The sequence below is a fragment of the Agaricus bisporus genome (genome assembly GCF_000300575.1).
Source record: "Agaricus bisporus var. bisporus H97 unplaced genomic scaffold AGABI2scaffold_19, whole genome shotgun sequence".
Lineage (NCBI taxonomy): Eukaryota > Fungi > Basidiomycota > Agaricomycetes > Agaricales > Agaricaceae > Agaricus > Agaricus bisporus.
Window position 1 is genome coordinate 28,868 of NW_006267354.1, and position 19,724 is coordinate 48,591.

Consider the following 19,724-nt stretch of genomic DNA (forward strand, 5'->3'; position numbering starts at 1 on the left):
ATAAAATAAAGAGAACCAAACGAGCTTACGTGCAAATCAGGAACCGCTTGGAGTTTTGTAATCAACGAAGAAAATTAGATTTTGTTTTGCCGCGTAGCAGTCACGTAGCGTTTCGTGTGTAACGCTGTAACGTGTAACACCTACGCTTAGCGTCCTCATGAGACTGGCCTTGCGCTGGTTTTTTCTGTTCCTCGTCGGCTGTAGTAGTGTCTATGGACACGAAGAATATTTCAATGAAAATTTGAAGATTTCCTCTCTACAAGACGGCCGCGTGTCTACCACTTTCTCGTTCGAAACTATCCTGAAGGGAGTACCGCCCAGGGATCCTCGTCTATTAAATGCTCCCGACTCATGTATGTCCTCAATTTATCGTGCTGGACAAAGGGGCCTGACATTAAACAGCTCAACACTATATCGTATTCCCTCTGGCTCTTGGACAAATCCTCAGAGAATATGCGGTGACGGAGTTGCACCTCACACTCAATGCTGGGAGTTGGAATTACGAACGTTGGGGATATCCTGAAGAAAGCGGGGTAGGAACTGGAGCAGAATTATGGGCTTGGATGGGTGCTGGAGCACCGATGAGGTCGGTGTACCCGTACTGTAAGAAAACCTTCTGACCCATAACAGCATAGATGATCGATGGCAAGGTCTGCGTAACGCCCTGGCAGGTCTATTCTGCGCTTCCTTGGGTACTCTTGATGAGCAGCGGACGACCTCTCCAACCCATTCGTATTTCCCTCATGGTATTCTTCCCAGCTGGAATGGGAGCTCTGCTCATGAACTACGACATGGTTCTATGCCTTCTGAACACGTTTGCACGGAGAACTTGACGCCGTTTCTCAAACTACTGCCCTGCAAATCCCTATCCGGGATAGCAAGTCTTTTGAACCCCCACCGAATATTTGACGCGGACTGGCATGGGTTAGGCATCCATGTCCTTTGGTCGGGAGAAGGTGGCATAAAAGTTCGTTTATCATTCCAGGGTGTGATGGACCCTCTTCGACCCTCCATTAGTCAAAAAAGGGGTAGGTTTCTCAACGGACGTCATGGATTCGGTACTTATGGGAGTTAGACTGGTCTCTTGAGTCATTATTTGGCCGTTCCATCGAAAGAAGTTGTCCAGCCGCAAATTCCAGCAATATTTACGTGACTTTACCGTCTGAAGCTTATAACATTTCCCCGGAACCTTCCAAAGTCGTCGGGCAACTGGCCTCTTACGACATACTCGGAGGTAAGTATCTCTTAGCGAACGAAACAATTGCCGAAATTTGTCTAACGATGTGATTAGTAGATAAGTCTTTCAACGTTGCCATGAAATGGCCCCGGAGTTTTCAGTATTGTATGTGACCATCTATCTATATTTTTAGCCGAAAAATGATAGTTCCATAGCCCCCTCCTACGAGACGTCGGTTCCTATCTCCGTTGTTCGGACCCTCAGAGGTGCTACACAAGCCAGCGGGAAACTATCTCTTGTCATAAGCAATCACCGATCAACACCCCAATCGTTAGTCTATCTCGAGACGATGCCGTGGCTGGTGCAATTTCAGTTGCACACGTTGCAAGCTCGTGTTGACGGTCGTATCCGAGGTGAGCAAATCAGCTGGCCCTGCTCAATATCCCTAATCAAGTTTTAGACGACGTAATTTCCAATATTTCCTATATGGCCCCGGTACCCCACTCACGCCCAGCTACATTTCAAGCAGAACTTCGCCTGGCACCTAGAAGTGTGACTCACCTGACCATGGACGTGGACAAGGCTTTTCTCCGCTATACAGAGCATCCACCTGATGCACAACGAGGCTGGGATCTACCTCCCGCAGTCCTGATACCTATATTGTCTGACACTGAAGACAACCACACCCATTCGTCTAATCGACAGAGGTTGGGTCAACCTATCTATACGTCCACATTACTCGTCGATGTTGCCACTCCCGACTTTAGCATGCCTTATAACGTCATCATCTTCACATGCTCCCTCATTGCCTTCATCTTCGGCAGTGTCTTCAACCTGTTGACGAGAAAGTTTGTTGTGATAGGTCCAGACCAACCTCCACAAAAGTGAATATATACATATTTATTCTATTTATATCATTTTCCTTGATCCCGGGCGAGACTGATGTGATACCGGGCGCCGGAAGACGATTTTCGTTAGCTCGCACATGGGGACATCGAGTTCATATGGAAATGGGTGAGGTGACTTCCGGATCCAATGTTTGTGGGGTGATGTTCCCAACACTCAGGTTTGGCTCGAGTCCGATCCCGGAACTGGATCGCGAAGGTTACCAATCTCCGACCTCCGGAGAAGCGTTTGCCGAACTTGGCTGTTTCGCCGTTCTGATTGGGAAAACCGTTAAAAGTTGTTTTTGAAGGCTGTTTTGGGGAGATGTATACCACTCCAACGGTTTTTTGTTCGACGCAGGACCCGTATTGCGAGAGCTTCGGAAAGGAACTTTCTTCGGGTTCTTCTTCCCTGGAAGGAACAACATTTCTTCCAGAGTTTAAAGTTATGATAAATTGCCATCATTACTTCACTGTTATCTGTGGGGAAGGATCCTGAGAGGAAGGATTTTTACGTTTACTATTGTTTTTACTTCTGAATTATTGACAAACCGGACGGAAAGTGTCGAATACATCACCGGCGGTGTATAACAGACATTGCCCGAGAGTCACCTTGCAGCCGATCGAGATGTCGGTGAAGTTAATTTTACTAGAAAGTGTGGCAAGGACGAAACGACTCGAAAGAGAATGTGGCATTCCTCGATCAACTTCAAAAAGTAGAACACTCCTACTGATATTACTACGAATGCTACCTACTCGTTGTCAGAGTCGCTCGGAGCCACCCATTCTACCTTGTCTAATTGCCACCCTTTCTCACCATACCTGACAGCACGGACGAGGACAACTGCACATGTAGATAACCAAGGAACACATCTGCGGCGACCTGACTGTGTTCCCTCTTCCGATCTCACCGCCTGTGATCCCTTGATCTCCCACACCCCAGAGCAATAACCCTCCCTTAACATATCACTATTCTCTTCTTGCTCAATATATCCGGCCACAAACGTGATTAGAAAGACTTCTTTCATGTGATACGGGTGATATTCGTGACTTTTTTATCCATTCAATCAATAACAGACGCGGTACTCGGTTTGCGCTACTGTCGCTACATGTATGTAATGTCTGAATCGCTCCGGAGGACTTCATGATGACTTCATGATTGGCATAGATCTTATTGAACCTTCTTTGCCGGGTTTAGCCAAGGATGTGAATTTACGACGTAATATGTACGTTGGGGGACTTCACAGGCTTGTCCCTGGCGGACCTCCACGTTTTCGTCAGATTGATGTGACGGAGTTTGAAAAGCGAGGCAAGGGTATTCCATAAGTGTGGCGTCCTGCGGCCCTATCATTACCACGATGGAGAGAAGTATCTTATCCGACTTATGATCAATAGAATGGTCACATGCGAATGGCACCGGGAGCATGCGATGGCATATTTATTATTCTAGAGGATCACTAAAATATTCATATATACTTTCTATCTGAATCAGTGATTTCAGCGTACTCAGATGCTGGATCTCACGCTAAGCTCCCGCGCGGCCGGTGTGTTTACCCTTACAAGAATCTCATCTTACCAAATAGTCCCGTCCGCCATTTCGCGAATGGACTGCTTCTTAATCTTGCGATAAACAGCAAAACTTGAAGGCTGTGGAAACTGCCCACCCTGTCAACAGTCTTTTAAAGGCCTGCGACTTCAAATTCTTAGTTTCTTACTCTCATCCCCGCCACCTACTCACTGTATAACCGCATCTCTCTTTCTCTCATCATCCAAATATGTGCCAACGTAGAGCGTATGTATAACCTCTTTGTTGTCTTCGACGATATTTTACTCATGTCCTTTGTAGTGCAGGAACCTTGTGGTTGAAATGTGGCGTGAGTACCTTGAATTCATTGCCGTGTCGTTCCGTGTTGAAGTTGAAGACTTGTATACTTAGCATTTCCAACGACACATGATTACTGCCATCTATGACTGCATGTCTGTCAATTGCGAACACAGTTACATCCATCCCAAGCATTGTCAGAGCCGGGCATGCATTAGCGTAAATAGGATTTCATTCAAAATTGATATAACCACGAGCTGAACGATACGCTTACAGATGTATGGACCCGACGTCCAGGATGTCATTGACAGGGTGGAAGATAGGTGCCTACAATGCCAATGGCAGGAACAGAAGGCATTGCAAGATCAACAAAAGGCAGCTCAGGCACAGGAAAAATCATAATTAAACTACGACCAATTCTATCATCGTCGCCGCCCACTCATTCTTACTCCACGTTAACAATCCCTCTTAAATATTGTAAATATCTGATACCCACCTGTGTACCTGTATTGTAGTCCTTTTTTTGTATCAAGTCAAACCGTACCTTGTCTTAATTCGAGTAACGATTCGTCGGAAGAACTCGAAGACCGGTGAGTTTCGAATTAGAACGGTTGATCTGGAGATCTTGCTCTCAATAGGAAGTCAAATCAGGGAAGATCTCTGGATCGACCTCGTGTTCCTGTATCATTATCTATGTCCTTTTCCCTAGCTGTACACTGATTCTGAATTAATGCACCAAACTGAGCTCAATGGTGAATTCCTGCTGCCATGTCGTAGGTATATAACTATTTAGAAGTTCTATTAAGTCCCATTACGAGTTTTGCTTCGACTATTGAAATTATTCCTCGTCAGTCAAGCCGGCGAACAACGAAACAATCGAATGATGCTATGTTCATAACTTCATATTGTTTAAATACTGAGGATAATCATTGTCCATCATCATAATGGCGTTGGCCCCTCCCATCAGGGTATTATGTCTTGAAAGGCTCGGAGTTCATCCGCGAAGTTATGCTCTGTTCTTCCTATCACTTTCGCCCCACACGATTTTATCACAATTCTTTCTTCGTACCAGAGGGACTGACTCATCCGTATAGCATGCGGATAGCAGAATCAATGCCGTGAGTTATGTCGTAGATCACCTTATTGTTATCATTTTCCGTGGGTATTGAGGTTCGATGAGAGGTACGGATTTGTTTGTAATAGGCAGATGACGTGGAGACGTCAATTTACCTATAGTTTGTGGGGGTAGGAACCAAGACTAGAAGCAGTATCATAACGTGGTACGGGCCGAATGAAATGGAAGTTCTATCTTGTCAATCAAAACGTTGACAACGAACGTTCTATCGCGGCGAAATCAAAACACCTTTGCAAGAAGCCCTGCATGAAGGCTACCGAACGGATGTGGAGGAAATCTATTATTGAATTGGGTCAGCCACATAATTAGGCATCAGGTCTCGGGCCCCGGTCACAGTGACCTTGAAATGACCTAGTCGAAGGTTGTTTGTGAACTTCAGTGCAAGTAGCGAGTGAGTACTGAGCACAGGAATTTCGACTGCATATCTTGTCGAAGCCCTTTCCTTTCTAATCACATCTTTTTGGGATCATACTCGTAGTCTTCTGCCTATAGCGCGACTCCACCACGACTTAGCACCAGGTTGCTTGTAGGGGGTATCTGATAATGCAGCCTGAGAGTATACAGTATTGAAAAAGAAAGCAAAAAAAGAGTCACGTTTCCAGTGCTACATGTACCTCATGCTCGGAAACCCTACGCTTAAGAATGTCATGCTATCTTCTCACAAAGTTCTTCTCCATAAAAGGACTTCTCCGTATAAGGACTCGTGTTCATAGTTTTGCTAGTACCGGAGTCTTTGCAGTGGCTTGCAGAAAATAAAAGAAAAAGAAAATCATCACGTGGTACTGCTTGCTGCTCACTGTGGGCCAAAGAAAGCCAAACAGCAAAATCGTTACTCCCGACCCAGCCCGACCTTTGTTCACTCTTATCATCATGCATGCTTCACTCATTCGTCGCCAGCTAGGCGGTCTTGTTCCCCCCAAAATTGCTACTCCCAAGCTTGTGGTCCGTCCCTTAATCCTTCTAACAGTCTGTAAACAATTCTTGACGTGTTAACGACAGTCTGGCGGTTCTGGCGCAGGCCTCGGTCCTCTTGTGGATTTCTACTCAAAGCTTCCGAAAGGCCGTGCTGTACCACGCATGAGCGGCATTAAGGGCAGATTCTTCAATGGCAAGAACGCGTCTGGTATCCCCGTGGTTGCTGTCATCATTGGTATCTTCGGCATAAGTTACACGCTTGACTACAATAGTAAGTTGTTCGTATGCCCTTGTGACAACAATTTCTCATCCCATGCTCCCCTTTAGTGCACCTGAGTATGATTTTTTCCGCTTCCATCTATGGGAACTGTTCTCAACCCTTCTTCAGAACACCACAAGAACAACGCTCATTGATTCATGATAAATATGATTTCGGGATACTGGGAGTCATTTGGAGTAATGTTCTTGATATAGAGTTATCCACGAAATGGATTATAATCTTTCATTGATTAGTTGGAAGGTGGGAAACGGATATTTCAATTCCTATGTTTACGGTGCTTGGTCGAGTGAGAAGAACTTCGAAAACACTATGACGGGCATTATGACGAAGCAAATCCTGGACCCCGGACTTGGGTCTCCAAGCAGCAATGTTCAGACGACCTGCTTTGCTCCTTTCAAAATTCTTGGTTTTGCCATATCAATGCATCATCACGGATAAAATGGATTTAGGTGGTGCGACTTGAGAACGCGTCAGATTAGACTTCGGCCATTCTCTTGGCCTTGTTTGCAATTGCACCATCCAAGTACCATCGCTACGGTATCATGTTGAACATCTTTGAAGGCTTGGAATCTCTTGGATTGCTTCATGTGACTATCACCTGAATGGTTTCGCCATGCTGTTCTCGTGTGGAAGCATTAGGTCGTACTCAGTTTCCCACTCCTCGTTATGAAGGCATGCTTTCCCGGGTCTACTTGAATCTAAGCAAGCATTCTCGGATCTAAGCGAACGAATAATGTTGTTCCTTTGGGATGGACTGGCGTGTGGTCGTGGACTTCATTATTACAGTCTGTGGCCTTTCCACCGATGTCATGGGTCGTGTGATGAGCACACGAGTTCTGATGACCACCCCTTGTCCAAATCCATCTCCGAGAAACTGAGCGCGAAATACATGTTTAAGCGCTGGGATTTCGTTTTTTCTGTTCAAACACCCTTTGATAAGAGCGGAACACTCAGACTTATGGTTTTTGTTGGTCCCCCATTGAATGGGCATTCCACTTTGGGGCTTTAATAGTCAATGTAGTCTGCCTCATCGACGCCGATAAATTCGCACTTCACGTTATTTTTACTTACAATCCTTTGGAATGTCTAGTTAGGAAATGCCAATGGTCGCTAGAATGTATTTTGAGTATGTATACTTAAGGAAAAATATGCTTCATCGTGACCTTACCCGGAGACTTGGCCTCCAAAAAGAACATTGTGAAATCGCTCAAAATCCCAGATGAATTTATTGTGGGATTCGATGAGATGATTAAATGATCTCTTCTCTTCTTTCCTGTTCAAACCGGGCTCACAAGGTCGTTTCCTGTTATGTCGCGTAAATCAGTCAATTTCCGGTAATAAGCCTTATGAGTTTTCAACTTCAACGAAACTTACCGGCACACTATGAAAAACACTATCACATGTGTTTCGGCCGAGGCAGCTGTTATATGACCGGATGGATCGTATGATGGATTAGATTGTTAGCCACGATAAAGTTAGAAAACATCTCAAATCCCGATTTATCTGGTCATCCCTATCTTTAAACCCGTTCTCCGCCTATACTGAATGCAGCCATAACCCGTTCAGAGTCTGAAACGGAAGCCTTACTGGTGACCGGTGAAGAGACCAAGGAAGGCCTAATGGCACATCCATGTAGCCTACGATCTAAGTTAGGTGGTGGTAATAACATTGTAAAATTGATTCGGGGATGGGATCGGCGGCGGTGGCAATACATCCAACTAAGTGGAGATCGGTATTCAAAGATGTGAACACCGAAGATCTATTCACCAAATGCCGAGAAAGCGAAGAAGAGGTGCCAACGAATGCTCGTTTGTTGATTGTTTGAGTTCTCCGAGCCATGAAGTGACAATTGAACAATTGTCGAAAATTTGATTTGCATAAAAACAGATGGATTTGACCGGTCGGGTAATTTTGAACGGATAAGAAGGATTTCAGAATATTGGATGAAGCAAACATACGTATGGAAACCCTAGGATCGATGGGAGTCAGGAAATTTTGACTGTAGGTAAAGACTGAGCGACACATCATTCATAATGCATGGACGTGTCAAGTACAGAAGTTATTATACGTCGACGCGAGAAAAAGAGAGCGATTTTGGTGGGGGGGGGGGGGGCGTATGGCCTTGTAGTACACTTACTGCGGCAAAGACAATTATCATCAGTAGAGTGTTCACTCGAAGGGACTAGGGACCGAGGGAGGCGATAAAGATGAAGGATAATCATGGTATCTATTAGAATTCATATTCACGATAATATATACCACAGAGTGATCAGGCAATAACGGATGCCGTCTATAATTCTAAAAAGACTGAGCTAAGTGATCTTCATCCACGCTTCCGGAACGCCATTCCCAGCAGTTTCCGAATTTTTACAGAAATACTTTTCTTGAATCCAATCATTATACATCCCTCCCTTAAACTTCTACACGTTAGATCCAGTCCACTACGAACAAGCCACAGACGATAAAATCGGACTCGAAAGCTGTAGAGGCGAGATCGATTCGTCAGCCGGTTCCGATCCAGACACCGTCATCGTACTAGGTCCAATAGTAGGTGTATCCGGAATAGGCACCTGAGTCGGGGATCGAAGTACTCGCGGCGGTTCAGCCAAGCAATCTGCCGTATAAATACACTCCGGCGAACAGAATGGTGGAGAAGTGGATTGGACTTCACCGACATGAAGAGAACGTAAACCTCGAGTTTTCATCTCAGTATCCACGAGGAACCGCAACTCTTCAGAAACAGCATTCCACCCATTCCCCGAATCGGCCGGAGCTGAATTTGACGCCGGTATGCCCAAGTCCGATTTTTCCAATATTGAAGTGGTCATGATACCAGCATTTATCGTATTCTTCCTCCTCTTTTGCTTTTGCATATCCTTCAACAGCAGACTATCTTTTGTACGCATCAGTACGGGACTCATCGGCGTATCACCGATATCCGCATCGTCATACTTCCCCTCCTTATTTTCTTCCATCCGTTTTCCCCCTCCCCCACCTTTACCTTGTTCGCTTTTGATGCTATCATAAGTCGCCACGACATTGACCAAAGGCGAACCAACGCCCGTTGATTTTCTTCTTAACCCAAGCCTTGGAGGAGCAGTCGCCGCAGCCGCAGCCGCAGCCACCGCCGCAGTACCCGTACCCGCACCCGAGAGAATTCCTACCGCCGCATTGGCGACGACGACCGAATCCAACGATGTTACCACAGGCATACCAGATATCGGGGAAGAATTGGGATTAGATGGTGAAGGCGAAGAAGGTGAAGGTGATGTCGGAGAAGGGTCAGGAGAGTTGAAATGTAAAGAGTCGGCCTCTTGAATTTCATCTACACCTCCAAAGCTGAAATCCATACTTTCATTCTCCATCAAAGGAGTTAACGCTCCTGGAGACAGACTTCCCGACCTCAACCTTGAATGTAAAGAATGATAATCCCTCTTTTCAGGTATACACCCAATTCCACGTTCGCGTGGTCCTAGTACCGTCTCGATCTTCTACAGAAGGGAACAGTCCATAAAAATAAATATCTTTTTCTTAAATTGAGTAGAAGTGGAATCACGTACAGCGACAGGAGAATTGAGCCCAGATCTCTTCCTCGGACTCAACGATTCAACACTCGAATAACTCCTCAAACCAACACCATCTTCACTCATAGAAGAAGCAATCGAAACGGTTCTCGATCTCAACCCACGACCGCCTTCACCGTCACCTGACAATAGCGGAGACGAACTTGGTGAACAAGTTGTCGAATAATTCTCTTCATAACCGTCCTTCAACCAACGTGATAATGACGATGATGGGGATGGCGGTGGCGAAGACACCAACTGCCCTTCAAAATTCGATTTCGATTTCTTGGCTAAAGGTGAAGAAGCGGGGAACGACCTATAATCACTCAAATCACCACCACTCATCCTCGAATAGTTCGAACTGGGGCTACTTCGAGGGCTCGAGATTGGATGTATCGGAGAATAATACGATGTTGACGATGGTGAAGGTGAAGGACTGAATCTGGTTTTCTTTGGTTTGGATGACGCAGCTGAAGAAGAGGGACCGAAACCGGAATTATTGAAACGTTCAAAGAAGGTATCGGATCGAGTATTAGGTGGAGTATCCAAAGGGTTCGGCGAAGAGGCGGAATTATTTGTAGACGAATTTCTGCGAGATTTTCCTGCAGGAGAAGGCGTCGACGGTCGAGTGATAGTAGCATTCGACACAACTCGACCAGTGGAAGAAGTTGCCAAAGAGCTTGGTCGGGGAATGGTAGATTCAAGGTGAGAATTGGCATTGGGATGGCCGTTCGTAACCGATCCATCCCCAGTAGTAGGCGATGAATGAATCCTAAACGTTTTTTCAGGATGTAAAGGAAACGGTACGTCGAGAAACATAGGTGACCGTTGAAGCTCCGGCGAACGAGCTGCACGTTGATCTTTGACATCCTACAATACAAAAATAGGATTCCAGTTTGATGATGACATTTTAATTCGGTTGGGGGGTAAGAAGCATTGAAAAGATTTACCTCAGTATGAGGAGAACTACCTTCACCTTCTCGCCCACCTTCTCTCATCTCTTCCGAAATCTCATTCACAATCTCCTCTAACCTCTTCATAGGTCCGAAATACTCATCGGCATCGTTGTGTAATTCACCATATGGACTCTTCGCACTTTTCGCACCAGCATTCGCGAATGAGATCTTTGAATAGTAAGCGATAAAGGATATATCAAAAAAGAAAGAAGCGACGATAAAAGTCATACCTTTGGACTCGTACCACCGGGTATAGCACTCCCACTTTCTACCAACAGGTTCCCTCCTCTTTCTACTCCTCCGGAAGCGTTCACACTACTTGCAACCGCGTTCGCAACTTGACCCGACGCCGCCACCTTCATCTGCGGACTCGTATTTGGAGTAACAAAAGGCGTCGAAGTCGGAGTACCAAACGGACTCGTCATCGTCATTGTCGTCGCTGATCTCGATAACAACGTCGGACTAGTAGTAGCGGACCCACCACCAAATGTCTTCATCCCAATAGGAGAAGTCGGAGTCCTCGACATCGACGTAGTATTACCTCCCACGATACCAGGATGCTGAGCACCATTCGGATGAGTGAAAGATGTGATAGTCATCATACTGGGACTGGTTCTCATAGAAGTGCCGGACGGACTAGTCGTAGTCGTCCTGGTTAACCCACCCGGCGTAGTCGAAGTAGCATTGGTCATACAACCAGTAGGAGCAAAATTCACGGTCGGGCTAGTCCTGGGACTACTCTGTGCCAACGCGGATTTGATCTGAGCTGTCGCCTGCGTCGGAGAAGCTTGAATTGACTGAATATTTTTACAAAAAAGAGTTCGTCATCTGTTGCGAAAAACAAGACTTTAATAAAAGACGTACATTTCGCATTCCACGTAATCCCAACCCAACCAGTCGTTTCGAAGACGTCGAACTCGGATTTGCCATGACTTCAGCTCCTCTTTCCACTATCCAAGAACTCTAACAAAAAGTAGAGAAAACTTGAGGGCTTTCTTTTGTCCTGGAAGTAGCGGTCAACGCTTTGCAAAGGAAGTGAAGAGCGAACTCGTTGACTTTCACTAGAGCGAAAAAGTGGAGACGTGGGATGGAAGCAAGAGGGAAGAAAGAGAAGTGCAGAACGTACTGACGTTTGTATTATAATGAAACCGACTAGTGAACTCCCTTAAAATAAATCAAGCCCCACACCCCCAAGATCAGGACGAATTGAAATCCTGTGTACGCACCCCAGGTTTCTTATTATTGAATAGGAGGATAGTTTGATGGCATTCTGAAAGAAAAGCGAATGTTTTGACGGACTTGACGTCACGACCAGTGTTGTGTCTCCTTTATAAATCTCCGGAACCTCAAAACTCGCATCCAAAGAGAGGAAGAATAAAGGAAAGAAGATAATAAAGTGCGTATTAATATTGGCCATGAAGTAGAAATAATAATGGGAGGGAAAAGTTTAATAAATATTCCCAGAGTGTCCTTGAGTATAATTGATCCAATAATGTGAGTCTCGGGTAAAAGTCCAGTTGGGGAGAACATAGATGAACGCGGCGATGCCAATAAGATAGACTGTTACGATATCTATAATGCAGATCATCAGCTTTGATCTTTTTAAAAAAAAGAGAAGAAGGAATAGTAGGCAGAGAACAATGAACGTACGCTTCTTTTTCGTAGGGAACATCGATATTTCATATCCTATTCTCGGAAATCCCATGAAATTACAAAACATATGTGCGGAGATTGCTGGATATATTGATGATGTGCGCAGGAAAAGGAATGAGGTAAAGCATCCGAATAGTGTTGTATAAGCCAGTTGAAAGACTGTTCCAAGGATATCAGCGCCGAACACAGGGAAAACCAGGTGAAAAACTTACCCGTTACCATCAGTGCGCGCATGGCAGCTTGTGTAGTCCGACCATAACGATTAAATGTGTCCCAAGCATGGTGCACATGTGCTATTGAAAAGCATGAGCGCCTTGTTTGCCCGCAAATGAAAAGAAAGCGTACCGAGACCGAAGGTTAGTGGAGAGAATGATATGAGTGTATTCTTAGACACTCCAGCGAGATGGAGAATAGAAATTATGCATCCTCGAAAAACGATTTCTTCCGTTGCAGGTGCCTGTCTTGTACCTCAGTGGATTGATGAATGTCACAGAAAGAATACGCACAACAAGGATGTTCCGAATGCCTTGCCACGTGCATAGGACGCGTCTAACGTTCATTTCCCAACTCCACCACGTCTGGCCCGGAAATGCACGAGATAGATGAACAGCATAGAGAGGTCCGAGGAACAGCACGGGCGTCACGAGATGCGGTCGGAGAATCTCCCATAATGAGAGTGATGTATTGGGAGGAAGACTGGATATAAAGCCTAAACGAGCAGGTGTGTCGAGGAGAGATATATGCTCTGGCAAGATGGCACGGTAGAGGAGGAAGTAAACGACGAAACAACAGGCCAAGGTGGCGGTGGACACGGCGACCAGCCTGGCTTTGATTACGTCGGGATCGTCGCGCCACCGTTCGTCCTTCAACTTCCCCCTAGGGCCATTACTTGCCGTCGAACTACTACCAGTGCTGCTGACCGTCGCTGAACTGGTCCCACTACCGTTCCCAGCGATCGTAGCATGCTTCCCATGGAAGGAAAGGCGAGCTTTTGAAGACACGTAGATTGAGCCGACATATATGAGAGAAAAAGCGAGAGAAAGGAGGTGTGCTGTCGAGGGAGAGAGCTGTGGTGATGTGAATACGTGCATTAGGGTATCTTTAAAAAAGAAGGTCGTTAATACAATAACAAGAGCGATCTCTGACGGGACCCACAACTCTATCTGATTACGTAATCAAGGTCACTTGACGAACTTTTCCCGAGGTGGGCAGGGAAAACACCTTTGGAACGAGATGGAGGCTGACAAGACAGAGAGATCCAAGTCATCCAGTCAGGGCTCTTAGTATGTGAATATTTGTAGTGATCCGTCTATTCGCTACTCCAAAAGGTAACCGACTCTGGTCTCGCTGTTTATATGATCATCTCTACAGCTCATGTGGAGAGAACTTAAGCCTGCATTTTTAGCGAAACAATAGTATTCACAACGCTTTCCTGTTAACCTTTTTTCATCAACACGACTCTACAATTGCTTCAAATCAAATCAATGATATCATTGTTTCCTTTCGCCACTTTTCCAGGAAGGAAGTTCTTGACCTCTTCTCGTTAGCGCTTCATCAATGACTTCCTGAAGAATCTCTTCGTCTCGTATCTTTTATAATATAACAGCTCAAAAAACTCACTCGAAGTGTCAACAGTACATCCGAGGAAAAACCATCCGAGGACCCTCTACCGGTTGACCTTGGTTTATCTTCTGTCCCGGACGTTCCCTTCATGCTCGATGACTCTACAACCGGAAATTTGAAAGAAGCTGTGGCAGGAAATGGTTAAAAAAAGACGTACGGTAAGCTGTTGAACTTGGTCCCGAGTTTGCAAATTGCTGTTCCGCCCACTTTTTCAAAAACTCAACATTCATTTTCTGCAGCTTTTCTGCTTCTTCTAACCCTTCCGTCATCATTTGAATCTTGGCTATGCTCTTCTTGAAATTGGCTTCAACATCTTTCATTATCGAGCTCAAATCCAGTTTATCCTCCTTCGGTTCTGCAGTCGCTGATTTTGCGGCTTTTGTCCGACCTGGTGACAGCGAGCCTCTGTTGACTATAGCCTCCATTTTCTGGACTTGACGAGTGACGGATTTTTGTTTCGGATCTTGTTTTTCAGACGTTTTTGAGGATGCCTTGGAAGTTTTCTTGCTGCTAGTGGTAATTTTTCGAATACAGCCTTTATGGTTTTTTCTACATCGCAAACAGGGATGACCTCCGGAGACCGCGACGTAACATTTATCGGGTTTACAATTTGTGCATTTGTTCTTTGAGGGAGTCCATTCGATTCCATCCCACACTACGATCTACATATTTGAGCCATAAGTACTTTTATTTCCTCCCGGACGATGTATCAAACCTACCTTTGAATTGTTCGGGGTAGGGGTAGCAGCAGCAGCAACAGTGTCTCTAGTTCTTGAAGATGACGATATAAACAATGGGTACCTTGGCATTGTCTTTACAGCGCAGGCATTTGAGTTTGTTGGCAGGAGAGAGGAACAAGTTGCGAATTAAATCAAGTGCAGGATTTTTTCGGAACTCCCGCGTTAAAATTTCCTCGGCCGCAGGTACAAAATATCCCAACTCGATTCAGTGCTTTACGAGAACACCGAGATCTTGGTAGCCACCTCGCTGCCTATATCTAGGTGTTTGAGCTCCATAATTGTATACGCAGTGCCGGTGGAACTACCGGACTGTCACTGCTGGTTTTGACAGCGGATGCATTATTGCCGCCGAAGGTCGCCGGATCATCGAATGTACCGCAAGAAACTAAGTGCTCAGAGGGTATCAACCACGGACTCTTCCTCGACATGACCATTGGTCCAAAAAAGGTGCTTCATTTGAAAGCCCAAGTTTCTCCTGCGGAAGCATGTAGATGATTTTTCAATGAGCGTCGACTAGTGACAGTCTCTACAATTTAAGTGGAGAGAAAGGCATGTAATTTCACCGAAATTATATACATATCCATCTAACATCACACAGCGCATCGAACCAACTGATTTCTCATAAACCTGACTCCAGTGTCCACAGGTTTCTCAAGTCAAATCAATGACATCATCGTCCTTCCTTTTCGCCGTCCTTTTCCGAGAAGGTTCTTGAGCACTTCTAGTTAATGTTTCGTCGATGACCTCCTGGAGAATCGTATCGTCTCGTATCTCCCTTAACATCATATAAATGCCCAAAACTCACCCGAAGTGTCAGAAGTACACCTTCCAAACCACCGGAGGACCCTCCCCTGATTGACCTTGATGTATCTTCTTCCCCAGACGGTTTTGCCTTCCTTCTCGATGATGCTATGATCCGGCGGGTTATGAAAAGCTGTGATAGAGAAACGGTCAAAAGAAGACGTACGGAAAGGGGCTGAGCTTGGTCCCGAGCCTGCAGGCTGCTCTCGCCCCGGAAACTTCTTCAAAAACTCCATATTCATTTTTTGCAATCTCTCCGCTTCTTCCAACTGTTCCCTCATTATTTGAATTTTGGCTTCGCTTTTCTTGAAAGTGGCTTCAAGATCTTGCGTTGCCCAGCTCAAATCCAATGGCTCCTCTTCCTGTTCTTGAGCCTCTTTCTTTTTAGCTTTCATCCGCCGCGTTTGCAGCGGGGTGATGACTACTGCCTCCAGTTGTTGAACTCGTCGAGAAACCTTCGGTTTAATTTCTTGCGTTCCAGAAGTTTTTGAGGACGCCTTGCGAGGTTTCTTTTTGGTAGAAGTACTTTCTCTAATGCAGCGTTTATGGCCTTTGCTACAACCCAAACAACTATAATCTCCATGGACTCTCTTGTAGCATATCCCTGGTTTACAGTCCTTGCACTTGGTCTTTGCGGGAGCAAATTCGATTCCGTTCCAGACTATTATCTACATTTGAATCTTAAGTATTATCTTCTCTTACTGAGTGATATTTTGACTCACATTTGGTTCCTTTGTGGTGCGAGGAATACTAGTAGTCTTTCCAGTAGTTTTTGAAGGTGGCGGTTTGAAGGAACGGAATACTGGCATTGCCTTTGCGGAGAAGGCGCGTGAATCTATCAGGTGAGAAAAACGGAACTATAAGCCTGTAAATAAGGGGTCTTTGAGCTTTAGGGCTGGGGCTTTGGCATCTCGGTCGCAATGTGTATGAAATTCACTAACTTGATTTAGTATCTGACGCAGGTCTGACGACAACCACTGCCCTCGTTTGTCTAGATCTAGATACCTTGGCTGTACGATTGTATATAGTCAAAGCTGTCGGCACTTATACACCTGACAGTGGCGCCACCGGGCTACAGGTTTTAGTGATAGCGTATATGTAGATTATGACAGAGGATCGGCAAAACACATAAATTTGTTGAATTATTCATATTAAGAATCCACGGACCCGCCAGCAAATACTCAAGCCTAGAGCATTGAGAATAATGACGGCCTCTTCTCCAACATAGCTTACATCGTGGTCTAACCTAATGTGTCTCTTCATTCGAGAGCCCTTCCTTCCGCTGAAATCGAGGATTCGTACTAAGTCATCTCATGGCCGAGTCATCTCTATGTGATTTAGAATATGTCTGAATACACAAAAAAAAATCCGAATTTCGAGCCAAGGTTGAGCCTGCCATTGTAGGTAACATGAATGGCGACATTCTCCAAAACTCCGGAAAATTTGGGTATATACTGTATAAGACAAATACGCCACCCACTAATTGAGAACTGGCCCCGTAGTGCTAACTAAATGGGGTGATTTGTGCATACCAGGATTCCGTTTTGAGTGTCGAATACGTCCATGACTTATGGCTCGGGTCGCAGGTAGATCAGTTTTTTTATCCCCAGCCCCAACTATGAGAGAGTGGGATCAATGGAATGGCATGATGGTGTTTGTAGAGAAAGGAACGACGGACACGGTCAATGACTTTTCTGACGCTCGCCAACATTCTCTCAGCCTCGTAAGATGTACTAGTAACTTCAAGTTGATTTAGTGCCTGGTGACCGCACTCATGACGCTGACACGGCGGACATTTAAATGTCAAGTCGGCATCCGGCCTGGGATGTCAAGTGATCTGACACCTTAGTGTCAAGTAACCTGTCAAGTCGGCATCGGCCCCACTCCGCGTCACATTTGTGACATGCCGCACGGCATTTTTTCTTTATTTGGGCACGTTCCCGTCAGCGTGGTAATACACGGTTTATGGTAGATCAAACTTGAATTTTTGGTCCCTGAGGGACAGAACATGACAGGTGAGGTGAGGGTATTATTATGGTATCCGCTCGTTGACTCGGCGGAAGCCAGTTAAAAATCCGCCGTGTGATTCAATACACCCGGCGGATTTTTCCCCGGCTTCCGCCGAGTCAACGAGCGGATACCATAATAATACCCTCCCCTTCAACTCTCCATTTCTCTGTCCCTCAGGGACCAAAAATTCAAGTTTGATCTACCATAAACCGTGTATTACCACGCCGGTCCTGAGCAAAGTGAAAAATGCAAGCTGAAAATGAGTGACACGGAAACTACTTGAAGGGGTGAAACGAGAGACCGGACGAATCAAAAATTTCAGTCTTAGCGCGACCGCAGATTGGGCCCCTGTTTAATAAAAGTTTTAGTGCAAGGAATGCCGACCCCGCTTCGAAAAGCGAAAGGAATCTTTTTGACGGAAGAGATGGGCGAGTCCTACAGAGAAGGAACGGGGGACTTGAAATGGCATACAGTCGTGCTTGCTTGGGACTGTCGGTAGGGTTGGGGTGGTTGGGAGTAAAAATGACGGAGCTTGCGTAGATGCGGTGGCGTCCAAAGGTATGATGACGCAGAAAAAGTAGATATGCTACTGATACAATATTAATTCGTCAAGGGTTCAGCGTTCAGTTTCCACAGCCAAAGCGATAAGAGAAGTCAAAATCCACTGAAATTGTGTATGTCATATATTGAACAACAACAACGCCTCAAGGCAAGCGAGCCAAAGGATCCTTTCATGTGAAGCCAACACAATAGCGAGTTTCTCAAGTCAAGTCAATGATTTCCTCATCCTTCCCCGTCATTCTTTTCCGAGTAGCTCTTTGAACCTTTCTCGCTAGCGTTTCATCGATGACTTCCTGAGGAGTTAAATGGTCTCATATGTCTTTAAGGCCATACAAAGCCGAAAAAACTTACTCGAAGTGTCAAAAGTAGGTCGGGCAAACCATCTGCCATGGAGCCTGTAGCGGCGAGCCTTGATTTATTTTCTTCTCTGGACATATTCACCTTCATTACCGATGACGCTACAATCCAAGATAAAAGAAGGATTGATAGAGAATCATTTAAAGATAACTCACAACAAGAGGTTGAACTCGATGCAGAGTTCGGTGTCGGCCAAACCTGCATAGACCCGAATCTATTCAAAATCTCGACGTTCATTGTCTGTAGCTTCTCTGCTTCTGCAATTTGTTCCTTCATCGCCCGAATATTCATCTCACTTTGCTTGAACATAGCTTCAAGGTCTTGCTTTACCGAACTCATTTCCAAACGCGCCTCAGGCTCCTCCTCAGGCTCCGGTCCTCGAGCCTTTTGTTGTTGAGCTTGAACCTTTTTCCGGCCTGGTGGCAGCGAGGTAATGACGACTGCTTCCATCCGTAGAACACGTCGAGGGGCCTTCGGGTTTGATTTTTTGATTCCAGGGATCTTTGACAACACCTTGGGACGTTTTGCCTTGGTAGCAACAGTATCTGAGTCTCTAACGCAACCCAAGTGACGTTTCCTACATCCCAAACAGCGACGTAGACTTCTGCTGGTGACTGCATCGTAGCATTCTTCTGGTCCGCAGTTTTCGCATCTGACTTTCGCTGGAAGCCAGTCTACTCCGTCGTGAACGATAATCTACGTATTCGAAGTATGAGTACATTTTTTTCTTTTCCTGGTCGATTTTTAGAGCTCACATTGGACTCCTTCGCGGTACGAGGAGTACCAGGTTTACTTTTTGAATGTGATGGTCTGCGGAATCTAAATACCGGCATTATTTTTTGTAGTGACCGCGGTTGAAATTGTCGGGAAAGAAAATCAGTAATGAGGTTGTGTTTAAAGCGACAGACACTGGGCTTTTTGAGGCCCGGGCGTTTATATCTTCTCGGTCCCCATTTATAAAATATACTACCTTGCGTGTTGACCGCATAACGACCACTTCTCAGATCGGACAAAGTCTAAAAGTTTTGAGGTATATTCCACTTCTAACCATTAATTTTCGTCGACCTCTCTTTCCTTGCCCCACAAAACAACCTATTCAACCAGAAGCAGTGCTGTGACAACCACTGGAAAGAGCTTGTAAAAAATATAAGTAAATGACCGCAAGTCGACGCGAGGTTAGTTGTTTAAGCAGGCGGAGCCGCAGAAAGTTAAGAGTAAAGAAGTATAAACCTTAAACTCGACCTTCT

The 19,724-nt window shown here is 45.5% G+C and overlaps 7 protein-coding genes across 7 annotated transcripts; 3 read left to right on the forward strand and 4 right to left on the reverse strand.

Annotated features, from left to right (window-relative positions):
• Nucleotides 1-157: 157 nt before the first annotated feature.
• AGABI2DRAFT_189094 (hypothetical protein) lies at nucleotides 158-2,108 on the forward strand (the record flags this gene model as incomplete). The annotated part of the gene is made up of 7 exons (XM_006457572.1): nucleotides 158-353; nucleotides 403-586; nucleotides 631-1,028; nucleotides 1,076-1,234; nucleotides 1,292-1,342; nucleotides 1,393-1,590; nucleotides 1,638-2,108. 7 exons carry the CDS (start codon nucleotides 158-160, stop codon nucleotides 2,063-2,065), a joined length of 1,614 nt encoding a protein of 537 aa, XP_006457635.1. The 3' UTR covers nucleotides 2,066-2,108.
• A 1,619-nt stretch (nucleotides 2,109-3,727) lies between these two features.
• Nucleotides 3,728-4,398, forward strand: AGABI2DRAFT_196245 (hypothetical protein). Its single transcript, XM_006457573.1, has 4 exons — nucleotides 3,728-3,853; nucleotides 3,908-3,935; nucleotides 3,998-4,102; nucleotides 4,160-4,398. Exons 1-4 carry the CDS (start codon nucleotides 3,837-3,839, stop codon nucleotides 4,283-4,285), a joined length of 276 nt encoding a protein of 91 aa, XP_006457636.1. The 5' UTR covers nucleotides 3,728-3,836; the 3' UTR covers nucleotides 4,286-4,398.
• A 1,443-nt stretch (nucleotides 4,399-5,841) lies between these two features.
• On the forward strand, nucleotides 5,842-6,487 carry ATP17 (ATP17 subunit F of the F0 sector of mitochondrial F1F0 ATP synthase). Its single transcript, XM_006457574.1, has 4 exons — nucleotides 5,842-5,960; nucleotides 6,018-6,204; nucleotides 6,261-6,269; nucleotides 6,322-6,487. Exons 1-4 carry the CDS (start codon nucleotides 5,889-5,891, stop codon nucleotides 6,345-6,347), a joined length of 294 nt encoding a protein of 97 aa, XP_006457637.1. The 5' UTR covers nucleotides 5,842-5,888; the 3' UTR covers nucleotides 6,348-6,487.
• Nucleotides 6,488-9,089: 2,602 nt separating this feature from the next.
• AGABI2DRAFT_196247 (hypothetical protein) lies at nucleotides 9,090-9,522 on the reverse strand (the record flags this gene model as incomplete). The annotated part of the gene is made up of 1 exon (XM_006457575.1): nucleotides 9,090-9,522. A coding segment is annotated over exon 1 (336 nt), but the record flags the coding sequence as incomplete, so codon positions are not given.
• Nucleotides 9,523-12,179: 2,657 nt separating this feature from the next.
• Nucleotides 12,180-13,476, reverse strand: AGABI2DRAFT_213114 (hypothetical protein; the record flags this gene model as incomplete). The annotated part of the gene is made up of 5 exons (XM_006457576.1): nucleotides 12,180-12,304; nucleotides 12,383-12,544; nucleotides 12,598-12,678; nucleotides 12,731-12,842; nucleotides 12,892-13,476. The coding sequence occupies 5 exons, from the start codon at nucleotides 13,474-13,476 to the stop codon at nucleotides 12,180-12,182; spliced, it is 1,065 nt and encodes a 354-aa protein (XP_006457639.1).
• Nucleotides 13,477-15,399: 1,923 nt separating this feature from the next.
• AGABI2DRAFT_123487 (hypothetical protein) lies at nucleotides 15,400-16,358 on the reverse strand (the record flags this gene model as incomplete). The annotated part of the gene is made up of 4 exons (XM_006457577.1): nucleotides 15,400-15,495; nucleotides 15,554-15,657; nucleotides 15,716-16,217; nucleotides 16,272-16,358. 4 exons carry the CDS (start codon nucleotides 16,356-16,358, stop codon nucleotides 15,400-15,402), a joined length of 789 nt encoding a protein of 262 aa, XP_006457640.1.
• Nucleotides 16,359-18,320: 1,962 nt separating this feature from the next.
• Nucleotides 18,321-19,310, reverse strand: AGABI2DRAFT_181776 (hypothetical protein; the record flags this gene model as incomplete). Its single annotated transcript, XM_006457578.1, has 4 exons — nucleotides 18,321-18,413; nucleotides 18,472-18,578; nucleotides 18,633-19,173; nucleotides 19,233-19,310. 4 exons carry the CDS (start codon nucleotides 19,308-19,310, stop codon nucleotides 18,321-18,323), a joined length of 819 nt encoding a protein of 272 aa, XP_006457641.1.
• Nucleotides 19,311-19,724: the final 414 nt, after the last annotated feature.

Coding starts and splice junctions, on each gene's coding strand:
- ATP17 (XM_006457574.1), top strand. CDS start 5,889: ATGCATGCTTCACTCATTCGTCGCCAGCTAGGCGGTCTTGTTCCCCCC. Junction 5,961..6,017: donor TTGCTACTCCCAAGCTTGTG/GTCCGTCCCTTA, acceptor TGTTAACGACAG/TCTGGCGGTTCTGGCGCAGG.
- AGABI2DRAFT_196245 (XM_006457573.1), top strand. Junction 3,936..3,997: donor CCTTGTGGTTGAAATGTGGC/GTGAGTACCTTG, acceptor TTGTATACTTAG/CATTTCCAACGACACATGAT. Junction 4,103..4,159: donor AGAGCCGGGCATGCATTAGC/GTAAATAGGATT, acceptor ATACGCTTACAG/ATGTATGGACCCGACGTCCA.